Here is a 23,408-nt window from a genome sequence, read left to right as displayed (position 1 = left end):
AGCTCGGGGTTCAGAGAGAGAGGGGGAAGGGAAGCTAAAATGGAAGCTGGGGACTGCAGATCTCGGGCCAAACAAATGTAAAACCCACTGAAGCCCCAGAATTGATCTGGGTCCATTGTGGATGCACTCGTGGCCCTGGAACTGTGGGGGGAATGAGGACAGTAGACAGGCAAAGGGCACTGAGATAGACAGCTCATTTACATACATTCAGTAATCTTTAGATGATCCCCAGGTGCCTCTGAGGCCCAGTTCTCCCACCCTGTGGTTCCCGAACACACAGTCCTAAGTGTGGACACCAGCTTTGTGGTTTGGGTGGCAGAGAGCACAACGGACCTGTGTCATGTGGTGGTGAGCTGTCACAGGCTTGGACATTGGGCAGCAGGCACAGGTGACATCCTCATCATCCACAGGTGATGTTCCCTCGTGTCCTGTGGGCTCTGCTGGAACTGTGATGTCACTGGGACTTCCCAGAGGCCCCTGACCACTTTACGTTAAAAGTCTACCCTGCCCAGTGCTCTGCCAGCCTTAAGCTTTTTTTTTTTTTTTTTTTTTTTTTTTTTGTAACATATTCAATTCTGTTTTCTGGAGGAACCATGACGAAGGCTCACCCAGTTTAGTGTCACCAAGGATACAGCCTTCAGGTGGCTTCAGAAATCCCCTCAGACACGCAGGAAGTTAGGCTTTGGGAGAATAGGAAACCACGAACGGTGTCCTCATAGAGACTTCCCCCCCATTACAGAAAAGGGGAACTGAAAGCCATTCTCTGAAATCTAGTTTAATAATCTCATGAGCAGAACCAATCAGCAGACAGGAACTGGGCAGCATCATAAGTTGCTGAGTAGCACTGTGTATTTGGAAGGACTTTAAACTTACCACGCACTTGCCAAGAGTATGACATTACAGAAGCTAGCAAAAGATAGATGCAAAAATCGTGTGAGCTGGATTTGGCTCTGAAAATGAGGCCAGCCTGCACCATAGAATTGTATCATCAACCTCCTGACCCCAGGACGATCCCGTTAGTGATCTGGGAGTTGATGTTGGATGTCTTAGCCCCTGGCATGGTCAGACCATCAGCAGCCAAGAGGATGGCTGCCCTCCTGGTCTGTGAGGGTCTTTGTATGGCTAGATAGGACCTCAAAACAACCACTACTATGCGGAGGATTCAGCAAACCATTAGTTCAGCCCCAGATGGGTAACCTTGCTGCTTGGTGGCTTCCCTTTCGCTTTTAGTCCTCTCTGTTTGTAAGTAAATGTTTCTCTGTGCATTATGCAGTGTTTCCAGAAACGAGAGTATGTAAAAAACCTCCTCATCTTCAGGAACCTCTGTGTAGAATCTCAAGATACACTTTTGGTTCAAAACTTCAAACCAGGGCTAGAGAGATGGCTCAGTGGTTAAGAGCACTGACTGCTCTTCCAGAGGTCCTGTGTTCAATTCCCAGCAACCACATGGTGGCTCACAACCATCTGTAATGGGGATCTGATGCCCTCTTCTAGTGTATCTGAGGACAGCTACAGTGTACTTATAGTAAATAAATAAATAAATAAATAAATAAATAAATAAATACATCTTTAAAAAAAACAAAAACTTCAATCCATGTAAGACAGGAGGAGAGTTTCCACAGCCTATTGACTCAGGATACAGGGTAGTGAGGGCCTCCTGTGGGCCTCTACTGTCCCCAGGGGAATAAGGCTTACCCAGGCCATTCCTTAGCAGTGACCTCCACGTCCAAGCTCAGCTTCGCCCTCAGGTCACAATCTGACTGGAGATCCTCTCCAGCCCATGGTTTCTAGTGATCTCTGCCCATCTCCAGAGGCAGCCTCCCACCCCTCTCTGGTCTTTAGAGCTTTGGGACTCAGTTTATTTTCCAGTGTCCTCAGAAAACAGCAGTTGCCAGTGGTCCTGGAATCTTGGGCTGAATTGTCCATGTTGGGGTCCAGCCCACTGGGAAAGGAGATCCCCAAGTGGCATCCTGTTACCAGAATCCAGGCATTTTCCATCGCCTGACTGTTCAGTTTCTCTTTGGATAATTCAATGTCCCTTGAAAGCAGTCTTCCCAGCCGTCACACTCAGAGGTACAATTGCCATTTTCCACATTAGCGGTTTTTAATTTATTCTAGACTCACTAATGTGTTTCAGGTAGGACTTAGATTGGGACAGGAGAGTGTGTGTTTTACCAACATTTCCAAACTCTTGAATTTGTGTTCTGTTTGTCTAAAGACTTTTTTTTTAATAAGTGGAGAAGCTTCTTCTTGAAGAAAGTTGTTTCTTGAAATGTTAAGCAGAAACTCTGATACTAAACAGTGGGCCACATAGGTCCTTGTTGCAAGAAACCTTTCCCTAGCAACAGATGTGTCGGTCTGGAACATTTTTCTGATTGGCTAGAACTCAAGTGCTTTTGATTTTAATTCCTTTTAGTTCTTGTTGATTCTGCCTCAGTCTGAGATCTCTTCTGACCCCACCAAACACACAAGAAGAAAATGGCCACACTTGGAGTCCTGGTGATAAGATTTTTCTTCATGGCTGTCCTCATGAGCCCCCAGAAGTCGTGGGCTATCAGAGGTAAGTGCTAAGAAAACCAAAACCAGGACAGTAGACTGTGTGAGGCTTTGGAGAAATGAACGTAGGCATAGACAGTCTTTGAACTGAGAGATAAGAATGGCAGGCACCACATATGTCTAAATCTGAAGGTTATAAGGCAGTTATAGTTAGAGTGATTCAGATTTAGTTGAATGAGACAAACCAAGGCATCCACTGCTGAGGACTGCTCTCCCTCCAAAGGTCAGACTCTTGGGGCTATGGGAGAGTCATTTTCAATAGGCACCAACAAGCCGCATACCTGGGTTTTATATATTTTTTTTCTGGAACACTGGGAAAATTAATAATTGGAAACCTCACACACTTACGCAAAGATCAAGTGAGATAATGTATGAGAAGCCTTCAATGCTGTTCTTGTCTGAGTATTCTGTTCACATCAGTCCTGTTGTATTCAACCACGGACACTGTATTTAAGGTCACTAGAAAGAAAGGTCATCTTCCCACAGCACATGTACCCAAGAGGGAGGGCAGGCACATTGGTATGAAGTGCATTTCGTTGACTGACTCTTGGGGCAGTGATAGCCGTGCCAGCCCCATTCATAGGGCATAGCAGATGCTACAAGATCTGTGGTCACTACTACTGAGTTCTAGTTACCAGAGGGCAGAGATGTAAGTGGACCTTATCATCATCTCCAGAGCAGATATTTTGTGCTGTTGTAAGCACCTGTCGTGAGAAAGGGCTCTGCATCGTGCGCAACCCCCGTAGACAAGAAAGGAAGAAAGGAAGTGAGAAGGATGGAAAGCCAGCTCCAGCCACACAAGAGCAAGTCTGGGTTCCTCCTGCCCAAGACGGTCTTAGAGAGGCAGATGTTCTTCCTGTGCAGCGGAGCGGGAGGGAAGAGGAATATAGAATATACGTTTGTGCATAAAGACAACCATAAGATAAATCTCTTGGCTGAACATTAAAATCGGTCACCTCATTCTTAAGGATAACAGAGAAGCCCGCGTCTCCTTATCTCCCTCGCTGTTGGTTATCCTCCCTGTCAATCAAACCAGACTACGCCCCACAAAGGCGGCCCCAGTCTAAGTGGTTAGATAAAGGTCCAGTTTCCAGGTCAACCGGCTACGCCCCTTCTCACCGAGGTACCCTTGGGTGGTGTATACGTGATCCAGAGCATAGCAAGGTCTCGGTGAAATCTCCTGGGTGCCCCAGGCACCGCTTGTGTCTCTAAGGGTTACTGGTTAAAGGATTTTCTGAGCACGAAATGTCAGCAGAGTTTGTTAGGTCTGGTGAGGTTCTGAAAGTTCCTGTTTCAAACCTATCCTCGTAGGATGGGACTCAGCAGAGCTGCAACGGGAAACTCCCGTGTTAGGTAGACAGTGATCGGCTCAGGTCCCAGGGTAAGCAAAGGGATCAGGTGTCACAATTGTACTTGGTTCCTGAGTTCCCAACGGATCCTTCTCTACTCAGGGAGTACAGTGTCAGGATAAGAAGTTCCTGTGGGCTGACCCAAGTGATTTAATCCCCGCAGCACAGAAATTGAGGGACGTTTCTTTCTTATGCGCCGCGGCCGGATTTCTAAAGCCATGACGCCATTAAATACCCACTCAAATCTGTTTTCTGAATCAACCTGCCTCTCCAAGGCCCAAGGGACAGTGTAGGAGAGGAGGCAGAAAGAACCTCAGAGCCAGAGGATGGGGAGGGCTGTGAGATACTGTGGCATGTGGCATGGCCGTTGCACACATCAATGAACTTCCAGTGGCTTGCAGTTACATGCATAAGACCTTCACAGGCCAGTTAAACAATGTAGCACGGGCAGGGGAGGGGCCCCTGAGAGACCTTTTACAGTTGATGGAGAGTATGTGTTTGGGGGGGGGGTGGCCTCCAGTTGGTGGCTCATGCTGGGGCGCATGAGCTCACACCCACGCACGTATGGACAACAGTTGGCTCGCTGTTAACACAGAAGGCTGTGTCGAAGGCTATGTCTTGCAGCCCCATCCGTTCACCGTCTAACACAGCTCCTTTCGTTCTCACCTGCCCGCTCAGTGCAGACGTCCATCACCCAGACCCTGCCTCTTCCCTAACTCCCACTCTATGCTCATCCATTCCGCTTGTCCATCCACGCCCACCCAAACGCAGATGGGTTCTCCCCCTCCCTCTCTCCCCTCCCTAATCCCCTTTCCTTCCCTTCCAGAGGAGCACACCATCATCCAGGCGGAGTTCTATCTTTCCCCCGACCAAAATGGAGAGTTCATGTTTGACTTTGACGGCGACGAGATTTTCCATGTAGATATTAAAAAGTCAGAGACCATCTGGAGACTTGAAGAATTTGCACAGTTTGCCAGCTTTGAGGCTCAGGGTGCATTGGCTAATATAGCTGTGGACAAAGCTAACCTGGACATCATGATAAAGCGCTCCAACAACACTCCAGATGCCAATGGTACCCGCCTCTCCTCTGCATCCCCCCCCTCCCAGATGTGGGAACTCAGCTTTATAACAGATCCTTTGGCAATTTTTATAAGGGCGCGAAGGGGTCTTCCTTGCCCTTCTGAGACCTAAGTTCGCTCGGCACAGCAAATCCAATTCTTAGGCCACAGACCCAGGGATTTTGGAAGTCTGTTCCTTTGTTTTGCTGTTATTGTATCTTGGTTACAATAACATTTATGAAATCACTTGCTGGAGCCTACACATGGGGAGTGAGGAACCAGGCTGGGGGTGTGGGTGGAACTGGGTGGGTGGTTGAATACCTTGTACCCCAATACTGGCTCTAAAATGTCAGATCTGGGAATAGGATAAGGTGACTGACTCCTCAGGGCGCAGCTTTAGAGTCATGAGGTAGCATCGTACCACAGGCCAGCATGGGAAGAGCAGAACAAATTGAAGGAATGAAAGCTAATTTATATCATGTTCCCCCACAGTGATTCCAGAGGTGACTGTACTCCCCAAAAGCCCGGTGAACCTGGGAGAGCCCAACATCCTCATCTGTTTCATTGACAAGTTCTCCCCTCCAGCGGTCAATGTCACCTGGCTTCGGAACGGACAGCCTGTCACCAAAGGCGTGTCAGAGACAGTGTTTCTCCCAAGGGAGGACCACCTCTTCCGCAAATTCCACTATCTGACCTTCCTGCCCTCCATGGAAGATTACTATGACTGTGAGGTGGATCACTGGGGTTTGGATGAGCCTCTGCGGAAGCACTGGGGTAGGGTGCATTCATTACTTCCCTTCTAGGCATCGTGCTTCAGTGCTGAGTCCTGGACACTTAGCATTCACAGTGTAGGGATGGGAGCACAGCTCACTGTTAGAGCAACGGCCTCGTAGGTGTGCGGCTTCAAGTTCAATTACCAGCATCCCAAACTAAGAGTTCAAAGTGTTTCATCACACTGACTACAATTTACACACACACACCTCTGTTCTCTCGTAAAGCACAGTCGTTCACTTTTGGGAAAAAAAAACCCACTATGAATGTGGGTGCTTTGCCTGTGTGTATGTCTGTGCACCATGTAAGTGCCTAGTGTCCTCAGAGGTCAGAAAAGAGTGTCAGATCCCCTGCAACTGGAGCTACGTGCAGTTGTCAGCTGCTGTGTGGATGCTGGGAATGACACCCAGTTTCTCTGCAAGAGCACCCAGTGCTCTTAACCAATGAGTCGACTCTCCAGCCCCAGCATGCGCTCTTCTTTCTAACGTTGACCACTGGTGCCATTTCCTACCACAGCAACTGACCCCTCCTCTGCTTTATTTTCCCCAGAGTTTGAAGAGAAAACCCTCCTCCCAGAAACTAAAGAGAATGTCCTGTGTGTTCTCGGGTTGTTTGTGGGTCTGGTAGGCATCGTCGTCGGGATTGTGCTCATCATCAAGGGCCTTCGGAAACGCAACGCAGTGGAACGGCGCCAAGGAGCCCTGTGAGATACCAGGAGGTGCGGCAGATGTGCTCAGAGTCTGACAGATGTGTGGGGGTCTGAGAGAGGAAAGCAGGGGTGTGGTGCCTTGAAGAGAAAAGTGTGAGGCATAGTGGTGTCTCTAAATTCCCTTTGTTGGAAGAGTTGAGCTTTGGTGTCAGATGTTACCCAAACTTTCAGGTTTTGTGATCTCGTCCTTGGGTATTCCTGGACTTCTTATGAGCCAGCTCCCAAGACTGTTGACCCACAGAACACTGGATTCTTGTGGCATAGGGAAGTTAGTCTCAAGGCTCAGACATGCAGCACTTCTGTGTCTTGAGGCAGCAGCCATAGCTCCAGAGACTGAAGCCTTTGGAGTTAGGCTCTTAGATCTGTGGCATGAACTGGAAATCCCCCGAGTCCATGACTAGTATCGATTTTTCAATCTGAAAGATGCTTCTAAAGGGATCTGGGAAGAGGCAAGGCATGTTGATAAGGTTTGAGGTCCATGTTGGGAACTCAGATCAACATTTAAGGACTTATCCAGAGCCACATGACCGAGAGGGACCAGGAAGGAAGCTGAGGGGCTCTCAATCCTTATCGTGACCTCCCTGGTAATTCTCTGTGTGTGTGTGTCCCACCACAGGTGATGAATTCCGTGAGAGCTCATTGAAGAAATGTGCTGTGACAGCATCTGAGGCTACCCCTTTTCTCAGCTCTTCACCTCAGCAGAGACGGCATCTTCTGCAGTTTCCAACCTCAAGCCTCGCGGCAGATTCTCTGGTCTAATGTCTGGCTGGGGTTCTCCGTCTGCTTCCTGTATCTATATTCTATTTTCCATCATTTATAGTAATTCCTCTGTGGCACATATCACAGAGCTCTTCCTCCGCTGCGGAACTTTCTAAGAATGGAGGCATCTTCGGTTCACTTATGGCTTGACATTTCTCCAAACTGTGTTTTCTTTTTCTTTTTTTCAATAAATAATAAACACCTTGGGTCGTGAAGTGGTTTTTGTGTCTGAGCCAGTTCTTGGTGGAGAGCAGGGGGCCTGAAGAGTATGTGTGCTTTCCCCATGTCTGAATGTTAAGTACCTTTTACAAGGTCTGGGATTAATCAGAAACCCAGACTCAGTAGGGTCTTAAGCATCTGTACATATTAGTGCTTAAAGACATATCCATCTGTTAAACCTCAGAGTGGCAACATGTCCATCTGTTAAACCTCAGAGTGGCAACATGTCCATCTGGTAAACCTCAGAGTGGCATTGGAGTTGCTGTACAGCAGACTCTGGATTGATTGGGGGGTCTGTGGGGGGGGGAGAGTTGGAGATGGGATATGAGAGTGACTGTGACCCTTTCCCCCTTCTACCCTTTCCCCATCCGGTGTGAAATTATCAAGGAAAGTCAATGAGATTCTGGAGAATTCTAGAGAAGAATTCTGAGATTCTAGAGAAGAACAACATTAACTAGACTCAGTCTCTCTCCCTCCTTCTCCTCCTCCCCCTCCTCCTTCCGCCTCTCTCTGTATGAAGATGCCATGAAGTCTAAAAGTTGTGAGGAAATGGTTGGGGGATCATGGGAGAGAAGCTTGATGGGAGAGGGAAGGATGGAAATGATGTAAAAACTATACAAATACAGTATAGTTAAGTATGAACTCCCCAGACAAATTTTTTTGAGGAGAGAATGAGAATTAATACTTGGCTCTTGAGATGGCTTCTATGCATATCCTTAGCAGAGTAAATCTCAAAAGTTAGGACCTGGCCATGGATAACTAGTGAGAATGACACAGTAAAGACTGTTGTGGGTACAGCTGGGAGCATACCGAGAGATCCACAAGTTACAGGACGCTGGTATTGACCAGAGACCCCACTGTAACATCCTTGGCATTAGGAAATGGCCAGGAGACATTGAGGGCCAGGCCTGGGTTCCATGGCATAGCCTCGTGCTTCAGATCCTCTACACTGGCTGATCGTGAAATTTGGGGAAGTGGTGAGCTTAGCCTCAGAAGTAGGTCAGTGGAGTCAGGCTGGTGAAGGTTTTCCTCAGTCCCTCATTCCAGCCCCAGGGTCTGGTCTGGTCCATTTAGCTTCCTGGTCTGGTCCATTTAGCTTCCTGTCTGTTACTTTGACAAACACTCTGACAAAAGCAACTGATGAAAGATGGAGTTTGTTTGTTGACAATTCTAGATTCCAGCCACATCTGCAGTGACGTTGAGGCAGAAACACAAGAGCATTCCATGCATATTCAAGAGCAGAGAGAATGGATGCTTGGAATATAGACATGCAGAGTCAAGAGTGGAGAGAATGGATGCTGCTGTGTGGATGCTGAGATGTTGAGAAAATATAAGAGACTAAATCCAGTGACATTATTGACGTATGTAGAAAGGCCAGAGTGTTCCAACCTTTGAGAATCAGTTAATGCAATTCTCACTCATCGAGAGATGGATATAAAACAGACTCATAAATTAAAGTTGTTGTTGTTGTTGCTGTTTTTTTTTTTGAAAGAACTTATTTCTCAGGAAATCTGCATTTAAAAAAACAATTTATTTGATCTGGAAAAAGACATCTGCCCTGCTTCTCACATCAGGCATGGGGTAGCGTATTCAAAGCTGCCCCATTTGGTATCTAGAACATCATACAATGGGCAATGAGAAAAATGGCCAAATAAATACACAAAGGGGATTAGGATCTCAAAGGATACAAAGTTGCCATCGTTTCCTCTAGATGTAGCCAGATTAAAAAACCAAATGAATGCATAGAATTACTAAGTTTCATAATGTAGGGTACGAAGTCATTATAAATAAAATTCTGGCAGAAACAAATGAAACCAAAGTCAAGACGATGTTCCTTTCAACAATAATAACAAAAAATGCCAACTATTGACTGCATGCTGCTGCTGAAGAAAATTTCATGTCTGTATATACAAGCATCTCATATACATATATAGCATATATATGTTAAAAATATGCCAAATACACAGATAGCACTACCAACACACTAGGAAGACTTTTGTTTGGAAAAACTATAAAATACCATAGGGAAAAATAAATGCAGTTAAACACATGGAAGAGTAGACTGGAAGATGGTAAGACCGAGCGTATTCACGACATTCTCTCTAAGTCACTCTGTAAATACAAAATGCCCCGGAAAACCCTAGTGAGCATCTTTAGTTATTCATTTTTACTTGTTGGTTTGTATCCATTCCTTATCTCTATTACTCACCCAGGGAATCATTAAGCAGTATTTAAACTCCACAGGTAAACATGAGGCTTTATTAGATAAGGAAATTATTGGATCGAAGGTGAAGCTGCCGATCTGGCGTCAAACACATCACTCTAAGCTTATCCAATTCCTATCAAAAAATCTAGTTTATGTAAATACATAATGAGCTTTAACACATGCATAACTGAGACTTGAATTTGCCCTGACATAAAATGAATCCTGTGTGACTGTGTGTGAATCACCCTGCACTATCAATCACTATGCCGAAAGAGGCTTCTGGCTGACTGCTAGCTTCTTACACTTGAAACTAATTCTTCACACATGATGGAGACGGATTCTCAGGGTCCTGCTCCTCTGTGCAGGTCCACAGAGGAGTGGACATCCATCATTAGAACCAAACCTCAATCCTCCCTAAACTCATCCAGTTTCTAGCTGTCTTCATGAGATCTGTGGTGCTTAGCTGCTCTGAGGAGCCACACGCAAGGTTTTAGATAAGAGTCGGTGTGGTAGTTAGAAAGAAAATGGCTCCCAGGGGATCAGAGGGAGTGGCACTATTAGGAAATATGGCTTTCTGGAGCAGGTGTGGTCTTGTTGGAGAAAGTGTGTCACTGGGCTTCCAGGTCTCAGATGCTCAATGCAGGCCCGATGTGGCATTCCCTCCTGCTGCCCGTCAATCTGGATGTGGAACTCTCGGCTCCTTCTCCAGCACCATGAGACACTGATCCTGCTAGAAGGGAAAGTGGGGAATCGACTTGAACTCATTGGTACAGGAGACAATTTTCTGAACAGAACACCAATGGCTCAGGCTCTAAAAATCAACAATTAATAAATGGGACCTCGTGAAACTGAAAAGCTTCTGTAAGGCAAAGGACAAACAGCAGCCTACAGAATGGGAAAGATTTCACCACCGCCAAATCTGGCAGAGGGCTGATTTCCAAAATAAAGAACCCAAGGAGCCACACTTCAACAAACCAAGCAATACAATAAAAATGGGGTATGGCTCTACAGAGAGAGTTCTCAACAGAGGCATCTAATCTGCCCCAGAAGCACTTAAGGAAATGCTCACACCCTTAGCCATCAGAGAAAAGCAGGTTGAAATGACTCTGAGATTCCTGTGCCTGTCAGGACAGCTAAGATCGAACACACAAGTGACAGCTCATGCTGGCAAGGATGTGGAACAAGCGGAACACTCCTCCATTGTTGGTGACAGTTCAAACCTAGGCAGCCACTATGGAAGTCAACTTAGCAGTTTCTTATAAAGTTGGGAATGGATCTACCTCAAGAACCAGCTATACCACTCCTGGCATAGACCTCAAAGACGCTCCACCGTACCATGAGAGCACTTGCTCCACCATGTTCATAGAAGCTTTATTTGTAATATCCCAATGTTGGATGGAACCTAGACATCCCTCAAGAATGGATACAGAATATGTGGTGCATTTACACTGTGGACTATTATACAGCTGTTAAAAATAAAGATATCATGAAGTTTGCAGGCAAATGGACGGAACTAGAAAAAATTATCCTGAATGACGTAACCCAGACCCAGAAAGACAAACAGTATGTGCACACTTGTAAGTGGACATTAGTCATAAAGTACAGGATAACCATGACACAAACCACAGACCCAGAGAAGGTAATGGGGGGGGGATCTGGCAAAGGGGTGCGTGAATCTCACAGAGAAGAGAAAATAGATTTGACAGTGCTGGTGGATGGAGAGAGGGGACTGGTTGGGGGAGGGGTGAGGTTGGGAATAGGGGGGATGACATGGGGAAAACAGAAGGAGAGAGGGAGGGAGAGAGGGGGAGAGAGGGGGGGGAGAACAGAATGGGGGGTTGCATCTCTGGAAGGAGCTAGAATGCTAGGACAGTAGAAACTCCCAGGAATCTATGAGGGTGACCCTAGCAATGAGGGATATGAAGCCTGAACCAGCCACATCCTGTAACCAGGCAGAACTTCCAATGAAGGGATTAGGACAGCAACCCAGCCACAAACTCCACAATTTGTCCCTCGTATAAGGTGTGCAGGCCTAAGGAGGGAGCAGAAATCAAGGAAAAGGCCAACCAGTGACTGGTGCAACTTGAGACCCAAATCATGAGAGGGAGCCCACCCCTGACACCCCTTCGCTATGCTTGCAGACAGGAGCCTAGCATAACTGTCCTCAGAGAAGCTTCACCCAGCAACCGATGCAAACAGATGTAGACCCACAGCCAAATATGATGTGGAGCTTGGGAATCCTATTGAAGAGGGGAGGAAGGACTAATGGAGCCCTTGTTCAGAGGGGTCAAGGACACCACAAGAAAACCTACAGAAACAACTAACCTGGGCCCATAGGGGCTCACAGAGGCTGAATTGCCCACCAGAGATCTCCGTGTGGGATTCATAAAGTGTGAGCAGGGGCTATCTCTGACTACATCGCCTGACTTTGGATCTCTCTCCAACTGGACTGTCTGATCTAGCCTCAACAGAAGATGTGCCTTTTCTTATTAGAACTTGATATGCCAAGGCTCGTTGATATCCACGGGTGGCCTTCACTCTTTTGAGGAAAAGGGGAGAAGGGGTAGATGGGGGGAGGGAAGAGGAGAGGAGAGGGGCTGAGGAGAAAGGAGGGAGAGGAAACTGTAATCAGGATGTAAAGTAAATAAATAATTTAATTAATAAAGAAAGTTTAAGCCAGCAGGACATAGCATGCTTAGATTCTAGCACTGAAGAGACAGAGGCAGGAGGATCTCTGTGAGTTCGAGGCCAGCCTGGTCAACAGGCCAGGCAGGACACTGTATATACTTATGGCATAGAACATGGTGTTTGAATTACACACAGACACAGACACAGAGACACACATACATACACACACACATATACACATACATACACACACATGCACACACATGCACATGCACACACACAGACACAGAGACACATACACACACACAAACACAGAGACACATACACACACAGACACAGAGACACATACACACACACAGACGTACACATACATACATACACACACACAGACACACATGTACATGTACACACACACACAGACATGCACACACATGAACATAAACACACACACAGACACAGAGACACACATACATGCACACACACACACACACACACACACACACACACACACACACACACGGAATTCATGGTTCCATGTATATATTACCTCACATATTTATAACTAAAGCGAAGCCATGTTTCAGTGGTGTAATCTTTCCTTTCTGTTTTCTGTATCTTGTCCTCAAAACTGCTTATTTGAGGGAAAATGTGATAAGGCATTGTGTCACAGGATCGGCTCAGATGCACCAGACAAAGGACACGAAATACAAGGAGAGAAGTTAGGGCAGGGGAGGGGCTTCTGTTCAGGGGCTGCCAGACCCGGGCAGGGGTTCAGCAACCATCAGGGAGCGCAAAGTCAGGAGGAAGCAGGCCCTGGGAGAGCACTGTCAAGGGAGGAACACAAGTCAAGCAGGACATTTTTCCATGACATGGAGACAGGGGGAGAACTCCTTGCCTTGGCTCCTGACAGTGCGGCAGTGAGCAGAGAGGAACTTCTCATGCCCCAAGTCAATGCTGCCTCAGAGCACAGCCCTTCAGTAAGTGCAGGGAACAAGGCTCAGTGCTGACTGCCTAGCCAGACGCTGGCAGTGCACAGTGCCTTTCTTTCCTGTGCATTTCTCAACCCGCTCTGCCACGCTGGTTAATCCTTCTCTCATCTGCAAGTCGCTGTGAGTCACTGCCAGTGATGGCGGCAGGTTCCGCTTTGGCAGCCACAGACTGTTGATGTCAGAAGTCGCTTAGCCTCTGGGATCATTTGGGGGATGGGCAACTTCACAGAGGTTCTGCCAACTCCCTGATTGTTAACCACACCTAAACCACAAATGACCCTCCCCACCTGAAACGCTATGAAGTCTCAGCTGCCCCCAGGCTCCTTACCTCTCAGATTCCTTAAGTAGATGAACAGCCCCACCGCGAGGATGAACAGACCTAGCGCCATGCCCATGACTCCGCTCAGCATCTTGTTCTGTGCAGATGTGGATCGAGCCCCTAAGGATCAAAGCCAGGTGTGGGTTCTATCTCAAATTCAACAGCTCACATTGCGACCCCAATATCAGAGCACTGGGGGAGCTAGAACTTGCCACTGCTGGAAAGAATCTTTCAGAGTCACACAAAACAGCAGAAGTGGAAGATATGGAGGACCAGAGTACCGCCATGAGAGCAGTGCGGGCAGCCAAGGCCAGGGAGCAGTGTGTGCAGTCAAGAGGGGCTCTCGTCTATGTTTAGTCCATAGAGGAACTTTCTCAAGAAGAGCTTCGTTTGCTGCAGGTGCTTTTAAGCTGGAGCTGCAGAGATAAACTTTGAGTCTTGACCAGGATCCGGCTTGACTCCATTCCTTGTGTCTGGGTCTTTTCAATCCCCAATCCCTCTTTTGTGTTTCAGGTTGATGTGTACCTGCAGGCTGGGTCAGGAAGACCGTGGCTGCAGCCATGGATGAGAATGTAAACATCTAGAGTTGCTCTATCCGTCTATGCCATCTCTTGTAATGAAACTGATGGGATTATTTCTGTTAACCCAACAGCTGCAGCTGGTGGGTGGGTAGTGTTGCACACCACAATGTTGCCCGATAATGTGCTATGCGTGAGAACTGTGCCCATCTCTACAACCAACAGTGAAGGAGCAGATCAGACCAAGAAGCCAACGGTGGTGCCCACAGGCATTTTCTGAGCCATCGTCTACTGAGGGAGTCAACCACAGCACAGATCCAGAATGGAACAAAACCAAGAAGAACCAAGTAACATCCTGACCCAAACCCAGAGTGGCACTTTGTCCTAATTCTGTTACTGCTACTGTCTTGTCCCAAGAGAGACAGTGTCATCTGCACATTGTCTGTAGTAGCAGCCACCATGACTCTTGGGTACCCCTGCGGGACTCATGTGTATGTCAAGAATTTTCAGGGGATGGAGATCACCTTCTCTTGCACATGTGGGCTGACAAAAAACTGGGACAGCTACCTGGGGTTCATAAGTAACTTAGTCCAAGATTATCTGTGGCTCTGTGGTCAATAGTGTGCTGTGGGGAACCTACATCTTACTTCAGTCCCCTACACCCTAAAGAAATGAAATTGAAGAAACCGACCATTGACAGACCTTTTGAGGGATGGCCAGCAAGACTTCAATGGCAGCTCCACTTTGCTCGTGATAGCTGCTGCCCATGAACTGTACCGGGGACATTTGTCTTCATTGACAAACCTGGCAGAGGGCACCCAGAACCTTCACCCAATCTATCTAGATCTTTTCTTTTTCAATGACTTTCTATTTGGGGACATTTCCACATGACCGCCATCTTAATCAGAAGCTATACTGGGCGTAGATGCTGAACTAGGTGAGGAATAACAGCTAGTTACTCGGAAATTCTACCCGTCTTTCATTGTGGAACAACTCATGCCCTTCCCTGGTGGGTGGGGATTTACAGGGTCAGAGAAAGCTGGGAGGCCAGAGAAAGTCATGTCCACTACATGGCGGGAGGGGATTCGCAGGGTCAAGGGATTCCCCACTCACTCCACTCCACTCTGACAGGGCTGGGCAGGCTGGGATGCTCCACCTGGCAGGTGTAAACCTCTCCACCCTGAGGAACCGTCTCCAGCATCACCAGGGTCTGGTAGGTCCAGTCTCCATTAGAGATCAGGCCGGTGGACACGACTCCAGTCTTTTCCTCCTCGCCATTCCGGAACCATTTGATTTCAATGGTGCCAGGGTAGAAGTCACTCACAGAGCAGACCAGGAGGTTGTGGTGTTCCAGGGGCTGCGTCTTTGAAGGGTACACGGTCACCTTGGGTTTAGCTAGAGGAGAAAAAGAGGTGAGAAGAAATCATGAGGGTGGAGCTGTCCTTCCTGTGCCTACCTGACGGCCTCCATCCACCCAGGCTGAAGATCTTGCAGAGCTTCTAAACCTGTCCCCCAAGTTAATCCTGACACCAGGGCTCAATGGATCTTAAAAAAAAACCTGTAAGGATTTACTTATTTAGCATATACTAATAATCCATTATTGAGCTGAAATATTTTCAGTTTGAAAACATGCCTGAAAGCAGTGCGTGTTCACTAGATTGGGAATACGGAACTTCAGAGCACGGACACCACAGAACAGCTCAGGAATGGCTCTACCCTAGGAAGCAGGAGCAGAGAGCAGTGATTCTCAGGGGTCCCAAGGCCAGCAAAAGTTAAAAAGTCATTACAGTAAGGGCTAGGGAGATGGCTCAGCAGATAAAAGTGCTTGCTTCCAAGACCGATGATCTGAATTCAGTTCTCGGGAGCACATGATGGATAGAGAGAATGACTCTGGTAAGCTGTCCTCTGATTTCTACACACGTGACACAGTGCTTCCCCCAGCCCCAGATACATACATTGACACAGCGTTCTCCTCCCCCCACCCCCTAGATACATACATAGATGTGCGTACACACACACACACACACACACACACACAAACACACACACACACACACACACAAATGCTCACATACACAAATGCACACACACACAGATGCACACACACACAGACACACACACAGATGCACACACACATGGATGCACACACACACACACACACACGGATGCATACACACACATACACACACAGAGATGCACACACAGACAGATGCATACACACACACACACACACAAATGCACAACATATACACACAAATGCACACACACACACAGAGACACACACACAAATGCACACACACACACACACACACACACACACACACACACACACACACACACACACACACACCTTAACTCATCTACTTCCCATCTAATGCTTACCTTTTAAGTTTGACATGAAGATATCAACCAGGTCATAGTTATTTCTGCACCTGTCCACGGAGGCACGGTAATTGTCCAGCATGTCCTTCTGGGTGTTCAAGTACTCAGCTATGGGCCGCCCCAGCTCAGTCACTGCCAGGAACTTCCCAAAGACACTGTCAAAGCGGGCAAACTCTTCCTGGTTATAGATGAATCTGGTCACGCTCCACACATGCTCCCTCCCCTTGACGTAGTGACACTCAGCCTTCAACTGCTCCAGAAAACGTGCTGTGGGGACAGGAACACTCTTATTACAAGCTGTCTGTGAGGACAGACAATGCCCCAGACTGGTGGTCAGTGAAGGGAACTGTGACACCTGCAGAGACCTCACCTTTTGCATCCTCTAATCCCCAGGGATACTCTTAAGTTTCGTGACTGTTGCTGTGATTTAAAAAAAAAAATCCTGCCAAAAAAATTTATGGAAGAAATGGATTATTTAGATCATAATCTGAGAGTATCTACTATTGCCAGCAAGGTGAGGCAAGAACTTGAAGCATTATGTCCACAGTCAAGAGAACTGAGATTAAACACATAGATCCTCGTATCTCTCATCTAGCTTCTTCCTCTCATGCTTTTCATGGACCTCTGCCTAAGGAATGGTGTCGCTCACAGTGGGCTGAGTCTTCCTACATCAACTGGAATCAAGACAGTTCCAAATAAACATGCCCACAGGCCAGCCTGACAGATAATTCCTGCTTAAGGATCTCTTCCCACATGATTTAATTGGAGTCATGTCAAGTTGACAGTTAAAACAGAAAAACACAAAAGCACAAAATAACATGCAAAATAGGAACTCCCTTCTGATCCTGCTCCATCAACCACATTCTGCCTTATCTCATGGCCACAGGTCTTCTCCCTCACCTTAAACAGCACCCATGTAGAATATTATTCTATAAATCACACCTAAGAACTGGCCTTGTTGCCCCTGAGAACCCTAAGGGAAAAAAATTCAATCTCTCCACTCTTGAATCTTAAAATTAGTGGTAGTGAGGGATGAAATTATCCAGGATTGAAAAAGTTCAAGCAGATGTGATCCTATTAACAGAGAATAACAAGGCAGACCTTAGTGCTACAACATAGAAGGACTGCTGTGTTGGTGTGAATATGCTTGGCCCAGGGAATGGCATTATTGGAGGTGTGGTCTTCTTGAAGTAGGAGTGGCCTTGTTGGAGTGGGCGTGGCCTTAGAGGAAGTGTGTCACTGTGGGCATGGCCTTTAAGAACCTTGCCCTGTCTGCCTGGAAGCCAGTCTTCTTCTAGCTGACTTTGGAATGAAGGGTAGATCTCTTATCTCCTGCACCATGCCTGCTTAGACACTGCCATAATCCCTGCCATAATGATAACGGACCAAACCTCTGAACCTATAAGCCAGCTCCAATTAAATGATGTCTTTTATAAAGTTGCCATGGTCATGGTGTCTCGTCACAGCAGTACCTAAGACAACTGCCAAGGAATGGCTCTTCAGATGTGTAAGTTGATATCAGCGGGGAGAAAGAGGTTGGTTAAGAGTAAGAGAAGCAATAATACCATTTGTGAAAAGCTTGAAGACTTGATGAATTTCAAGAATACAGAGGACAGTGGGGCTGAGAAAGAGAGAGTATGAGGGAGAAATTACCTCATAGGTGTCATAGGAATCCCAGCCTCTTCAAAGACTTGATTTCCAAAGCAGAAGCAAACTATAGACAGTGGAATTCCCCTCGCTATTGTGGAAGCAGCGTCTATGGGACCAATGAAATGGTGGGATAACACCTAGCACATCGGTAAATGCACCATGTGACAGGCAGGGTTCCCACACCCCTACCCGTGTTGTTGCTTCTCATTCTCAAAGACTGCTCTGCAGCAGAGAACATCTTCTCACTTGTAGCAAATGCACAGTGGAGTCAAATGACTTCCCCACATTGTACATCATGGAAGGTCAAGAAATAGTTAGGCAGCATGGGGAAATGTGGCAGTGATATTCTGGTGTGTAACAATCCCTTACCCCTCATGCAAAATCTCCTGACTAGCAACCATCCAAGACAGCAAACCACCAGGCATGATTCTAATTCAGAGAAGAGCTGGGAGGACAAAGGGGAAACTGTTTAAAGGACAACGTCTGAAGGAGAACTCTGAACATCAGCCAAACAGTGATGGGTATTCCAGACAAAACAAAGAGTTGCCATGGTAATTCTGGGGAATGGGGAGGGGGACAAAGTAAATTATGACAAGGGTGGTGGAGTGTCTCTTTAGTCTCAGCTGCTTGGCATACCAAGATAGGAAGATGGCAATTCAAGGTTTACCCAGTCTATGACGTGAGTTTGGTGTTGTGATGGTTTGCAAATGCTTGGCCCAGGAAGTGGCACTATTAGAAGGTGTGGTCTTGCTGGAGGAAATGTGTCACTGTGGGGGTGGGCTTGGAGACCCTCCTGCTAGCTGCCTGGGGTTGTTCAGACTGTTCCTGGCTTCTTTCGGGTGAAGATGTAGAACTCAGCTCCTCCTGTACCATGTCTGCCTGGATGCTGCCATGTTCCCACCTTGATGATAATGGACTGAACCTCTGAACCTCTGCACCTGTAAGCCAGCCCCAAATAAATGTTGTCCTTATAAAACTTACATTGGTCATGGTGTCTGTTCACAGCAATAAGACCCTCAGAGCTAGGACAGAAATTGGTACCAGGAGTGGGGTATTACTATGTTAGGTCTGACCGTGCAGCAATAAGACCCTCAGAGCTAGGACAGAAGTTGGTACCAGGAGTGGGATATTACTATGTTAGGCCTGACCATGCTTTTGTTTGGAAGAATGTGGATTTTGGGACGTTGGATTTGGAAAGCAGTGGAATGCTTTAAATGGGGCTTAATGGGCTATCTTAGTAGGAATGCGGAAGTCTTTGTTACTGAGAGTGATTTGAGTTGTGCAGGCCTTGCCCAATTATATGTGCTCTAAAGACTGCTTTTGTGGTATTTTGATGAAGAATGTGGCTGTTTTTTTGCCCTTGTCTGCAGAGACAGCCTGAGGCTAAAGTGAAAAGACTCAGTTAATTAAATTAACAAAGGAAGTCTCAGAAACACCCAACATAGATTTTGTTCTCTGCTTAAGTCTTAAGAGCATTTTAATGAAAAAGGGGAAGTTAATAAAGGGAAAATACAAAATATATGGTTTGAGTATTAAAGAAACACCCAGAAATGATATGGAGCTGAATCAAGGATATTAAATTGAATTAGGGGAGTAGTGGCCTCAGGGCAAGATCCCACCCAGCTAAGTTAGCTCCATGAAACTTAGTACAAACCTTTAATCCCAGGAGACAGGCATACAGATCTCTAAATTTAAGGTCAATCTACAGAGCAAGATCCAGGACAGCCAAGCTTAGGCAGTGAAGGAGTTAGAAAAGAGGAAACTGGTGATAATGTAGTAGAACAAGGGGGCCATGTTCCAGCTCCTGCAAGCAGCAGAACTTGGCAGCTTCAGCCATGTGTCTCTGGCTTTATATTCAAGAGGAGAAGGAGACTACTGGGGCAGTTGATGCTGGTTAGCTGGAGCTAAGAAAGAGACCAGCATCACTGAGGTGAAATCTTCTGGGATGGGTTTTTTGAGAGCGGTGTTCCAGAGATGCCAAGGTTATACCTCATGCTGGAGCTGTACTTGGTAGTGTGTAAGAGTCACCCAGGTGGGGGTTGGTTTTGAAGGCATGGAAGGGGTCATGGAGAGCAGCTGAGGTTCTATCCCCACTCAAAAAAAAAAAAAAAAAAAGGAGAGGCCAGGTGGTACTGGTTTTAAGGCATGAAGCCTCAGTTGCAATTGATGGCCCAGGACTGAAGGGGTCAGGCAAAGGAGCTGGTGAAGCCTAGTAGCAGGGGAAGACCCCAGTGCACTGGAGACGCCAGTACCATGGGATGATCACCAAGAACAGCAGCAACAGTGGAGTGGATCAACCTGAAGTTAAACTGCTGAGCTGGAGAAGTGAAGCCAGCCCTGTGGAGGATCATGTGTGGATCCCAGACATTGAAACAAGCTGTAACACTGAAGCTGCCTTGGAGACCGAAAGATGTTAAAGATGCCAGAGCTGAGGGCTGTCTGCTGAGGAAAGCTGCTAACAGGAGTGGAACCAGCTCAGGAGAAGTTTGTTGCAGTCAACAAAGATGAAAACGGAGTTGAAAATCTGAGGACCGCTTTGACATCAGACATGGAGATGGCAGGGTTTGAAGTTTGCACAGCTGGTTACCTGTCTTAATTACAGTTAAGTGATTAGATGGATCTTGGAAGAGACTTTGAACTTAAGACTTTTAACATTGTTGATACTGCTATAGACTATGCGGACTTTGGAAGTTGAACTAAATGTACTTTTTTATTATGCTATGTTTAGGTATGGCCTCCACAGACTCATGTGTTTGAACAAGCCTATGGAGGCCAGGGAGTGGAATGTGATGGTTTGCATATGCTTGGCCCAGGAACTGGCACTATTATAAGGTGTGGCCTTGCTGGAGGAAGTGTGTCACTGTGGAGATGGGCTTGGGGACCCTCCTTCTTGCTGCTTGGTGATGCTCAGTCTATTCCTGGCTTCCTTCAGATGAAGATGTAGAACTCAGCTCCTCCTGCACCATGCCTGCCTGGATGCTGCCATGCTCCCACCTTAATGATAATGAACTGAACCTTTGCACCTGTAGGCCAGCCCCAATTAAATGTTGTCCTTTATAAAACTTACTTTGGTCATGGTGACTGTTCACAGCAGTAAAACCCTAACTAAGACAGGTGTCAACTGGAACAACTTTGCAGCACACTATTTATAAAGAGAAAGAAAAAATATAAAAGGGAAAAGAAGAGAAGGGGAAGGGAAGGGAAGGGAAGAGGAAGGGAAGGAAGGGAAAAAAAAAAAAACAAAATGAAACTTAGGGGATGGAGTAGCCCAGTAGCAGAGAATTTATCAGGCATAATCGAGGCCATGAGTTCAATCTCTCATATTAGAGAAAAAGAGACAACTTGAACCTCAGGTCCCAGTTTGGAGGTAGCATCAGCTGTTTCTCACTACTGTAACTAACTATCTCATAAGAAACAACTTAATGGAGTCCTTTAGTTGATCTGTTTTTATGATATTTTGACTTCTGACTTGACAGGATAAAGGATACAGTCTGTCTAGTGGGGAAGCCTCAGGGGGAGGAGCGCAAGGCGGCTCTTCACATTGCCTGTGCAGTCAGGAAGCAGAGAGGTAACAGGAAGTGGTCCAGCTCTAAAGCTGCAAGGCCCACTCCCAGCAACATAGCTCCTAAAGGAGCAGCAATGCTCCACTTCCTAGAGGTTCCACAGCCTTCAAAAACAGCGTGACTGCAGGGACTGAGTGAGCACAGGTGCTATGGGGGACATTGCTTCCTCAAACCGCAGCAGGGGAAACCCACTGTGGGGGTCACTGTAAGGTCAGCAGGAAAGGCACACCACACCCTGTCACAGGCAAACAGCAGCCTTCACAGCAGGAGAGTGAAGGCCCTTTCACATATGACAGTTTGGGGAGCTTGGTGGCCTAGTAGGGATGGCTCAGTTTCACACATTATCCAGAACACCTGCTGGTGCCCAGTTACTGCTAGGGGACATTTTCTTCAGTGGCTGACTGACAGTCAACCCACCACAACAGCAGAGTTATTGTGCACCTCAGGAATGTATGCAAAGAAGGAAAGGGGTGGGGAGAATGGCAGACAGTCAGTCAGGCATGTAGGCGGGCAGGCAGGAAGGAAAACATAATAAAAAATAACCTTGAATACAAATGAATTAAGGTCAGCAATCAACTGATATAAACTGGCTGAAAGGATAAAAATAAGACTCAACTATATACTGGTTACAAGAAACTCATCACCTTCCTGAACCTACAAAGAGGGTAGGAATGAAGGCTGAGGAAAGATACATCACACAAATGGAAACAAAAACGGAAGCAAAGTAACAATACTCATACCAAGTAAAACAGACCTTGTATTTTAACAAGTCAAAGAAACAAGTAAGGTTAGTGAATATGAATACAATGATAAATTTAACAAAATTATGTAATGGCTTTAAATAGACATACATATATGCACCTGACTTGGGAAACACATTATATAAGTCAAATATTAATATATCAAGAGAGAGACAGAGAGACAGAGACACAGAGGCAGAGACACAGAGACAAACAGAGAGACAGAGACAAAGAGACAGAGAGACAGAGAAGATAGTCTCATGTGGTCCAGGTTACCCTAAAGAGAGAGACTGCAATACAGTAATAAATGGGCACCCATCCCATTCTCCTCAATGAATGGATGTTCAGAGAAAGAATCATCAAAGAGAGATAATCATCTCAGGGCACAGCCAGAAGAACCACGCCTAGTCAGAGAATATCCCATCCAACTCTAGCAGAGCACACAGCTGTCCTAGCAGGATGTGGACATTCCCCAGGACACAGCACCCGTGGAGCCACAAATCTTGCATTAGATTCAGCTCATGCACCATCTCAGACCAAAATGAAGTAAGACTGAATTACAAAGGAGAGCTGGGGCGAATGATAGGACCTACCCCCAAGTGGCAGCCGTATAATTGAAGAAGCTAAGAAGGGAAATAAAGAACTTTCCAGAAACAAGCATGTGTTGGTGTCAGCAAAAGCTGAAAGGACAAGGAAGTTTGGGGAGTTTTTTGCTGTTTCTTCAGAGTTGTGCCTCAGAGAATGTTTGTTGTATGAGGTGAGGGGTTTGACACAGACACCTTCAATCAAGTGAAGCATGTACCTTGGCCGTGTTCACGCCCCACTTTTCTCTCCTGCCTCTTCCTGGTACTTTCCGTTTTCCAGAATGACTGTTCACCTGCACAGCTGCCTGGGTCCTGGGTCTGACTTACTCTAGCTTCTATGACTGTGGCCAGTTTTGTCCTGTTTTCTGAAAGCAGTACCATTTTGGTTTTAATGTCTTCCTTTTTTCT

At 46.6% G+C, this 23,408-nt stretch overlaps 2 protein-coding genes across 2 annotated transcripts; one reads left to right on the top strand and one right to left on the bottom strand.

Moving 5' to 3' along the window:
- Positions 1 to 2,423: 2,423 nt before the first annotated feature.
- On the top strand, positions 2,424 to 6,472 carry LOC116887285 (H-2 class II histocompatibility antigen, E-U alpha chain). Its single transcript, XM_032888865.1, has 4 exons — positions 2,424 to 2,560; positions 4,732 to 4,977; positions 5,456 to 5,737; positions 6,284 to 6,472. The coding sequence occupies exons 1-4, from the start codon at positions 2,479 to 2,481 to the stop codon at positions 6,439 to 6,441; spliced, it is 768 nt and encodes a 255-aa protein (XP_032744756.1). The 5' UTR covers positions 2,424 to 2,478; the 3' UTR covers positions 6,442 to 6,472.
- A 3,781-nt stretch (positions 6,473 to 10,253) lies between these two features.
- LOC116887588 (H-2 class II histocompatibility antigen, E-S beta chain-like) lies at positions 10,254 to 16,842 on the bottom strand. The gene is made up of 5 exons (XM_032889211.1): positions 16,834 to 16,842; positions 16,464 to 16,764; positions 15,195 to 15,476; positions 13,573 to 13,683; positions 10,254 to 10,357 (listed from the first exon to the last, which is right to left on the bottom strand). The coding sequence occupies exons 1-5, from the start codon at positions 16,840 to 16,842 to the stop codon at positions 10,254 to 10,256; spliced, it is 807 nt and encodes a 268-aa protein (XP_032745102.1).
- Positions 16,843 to 23,408: the final 6,566 nt, after the last annotated feature.

Source organism: Rattus rattus, chromosome 18, assembly GCF_011064425.1.
Source record: "Rattus rattus isolate New Zealand chromosome 18, Rrattus_CSIRO_v1, whole genome shotgun sequence".
NCBI classification, from domain to species: domain Eukaryota; kingdom Metazoa; phylum Chordata; class Mammalia; order Rodentia; family Muridae; genus Rattus; species Rattus rattus.
This window is presented reverse-complemented; position numbering and strand designations above follow the sequence as displayed.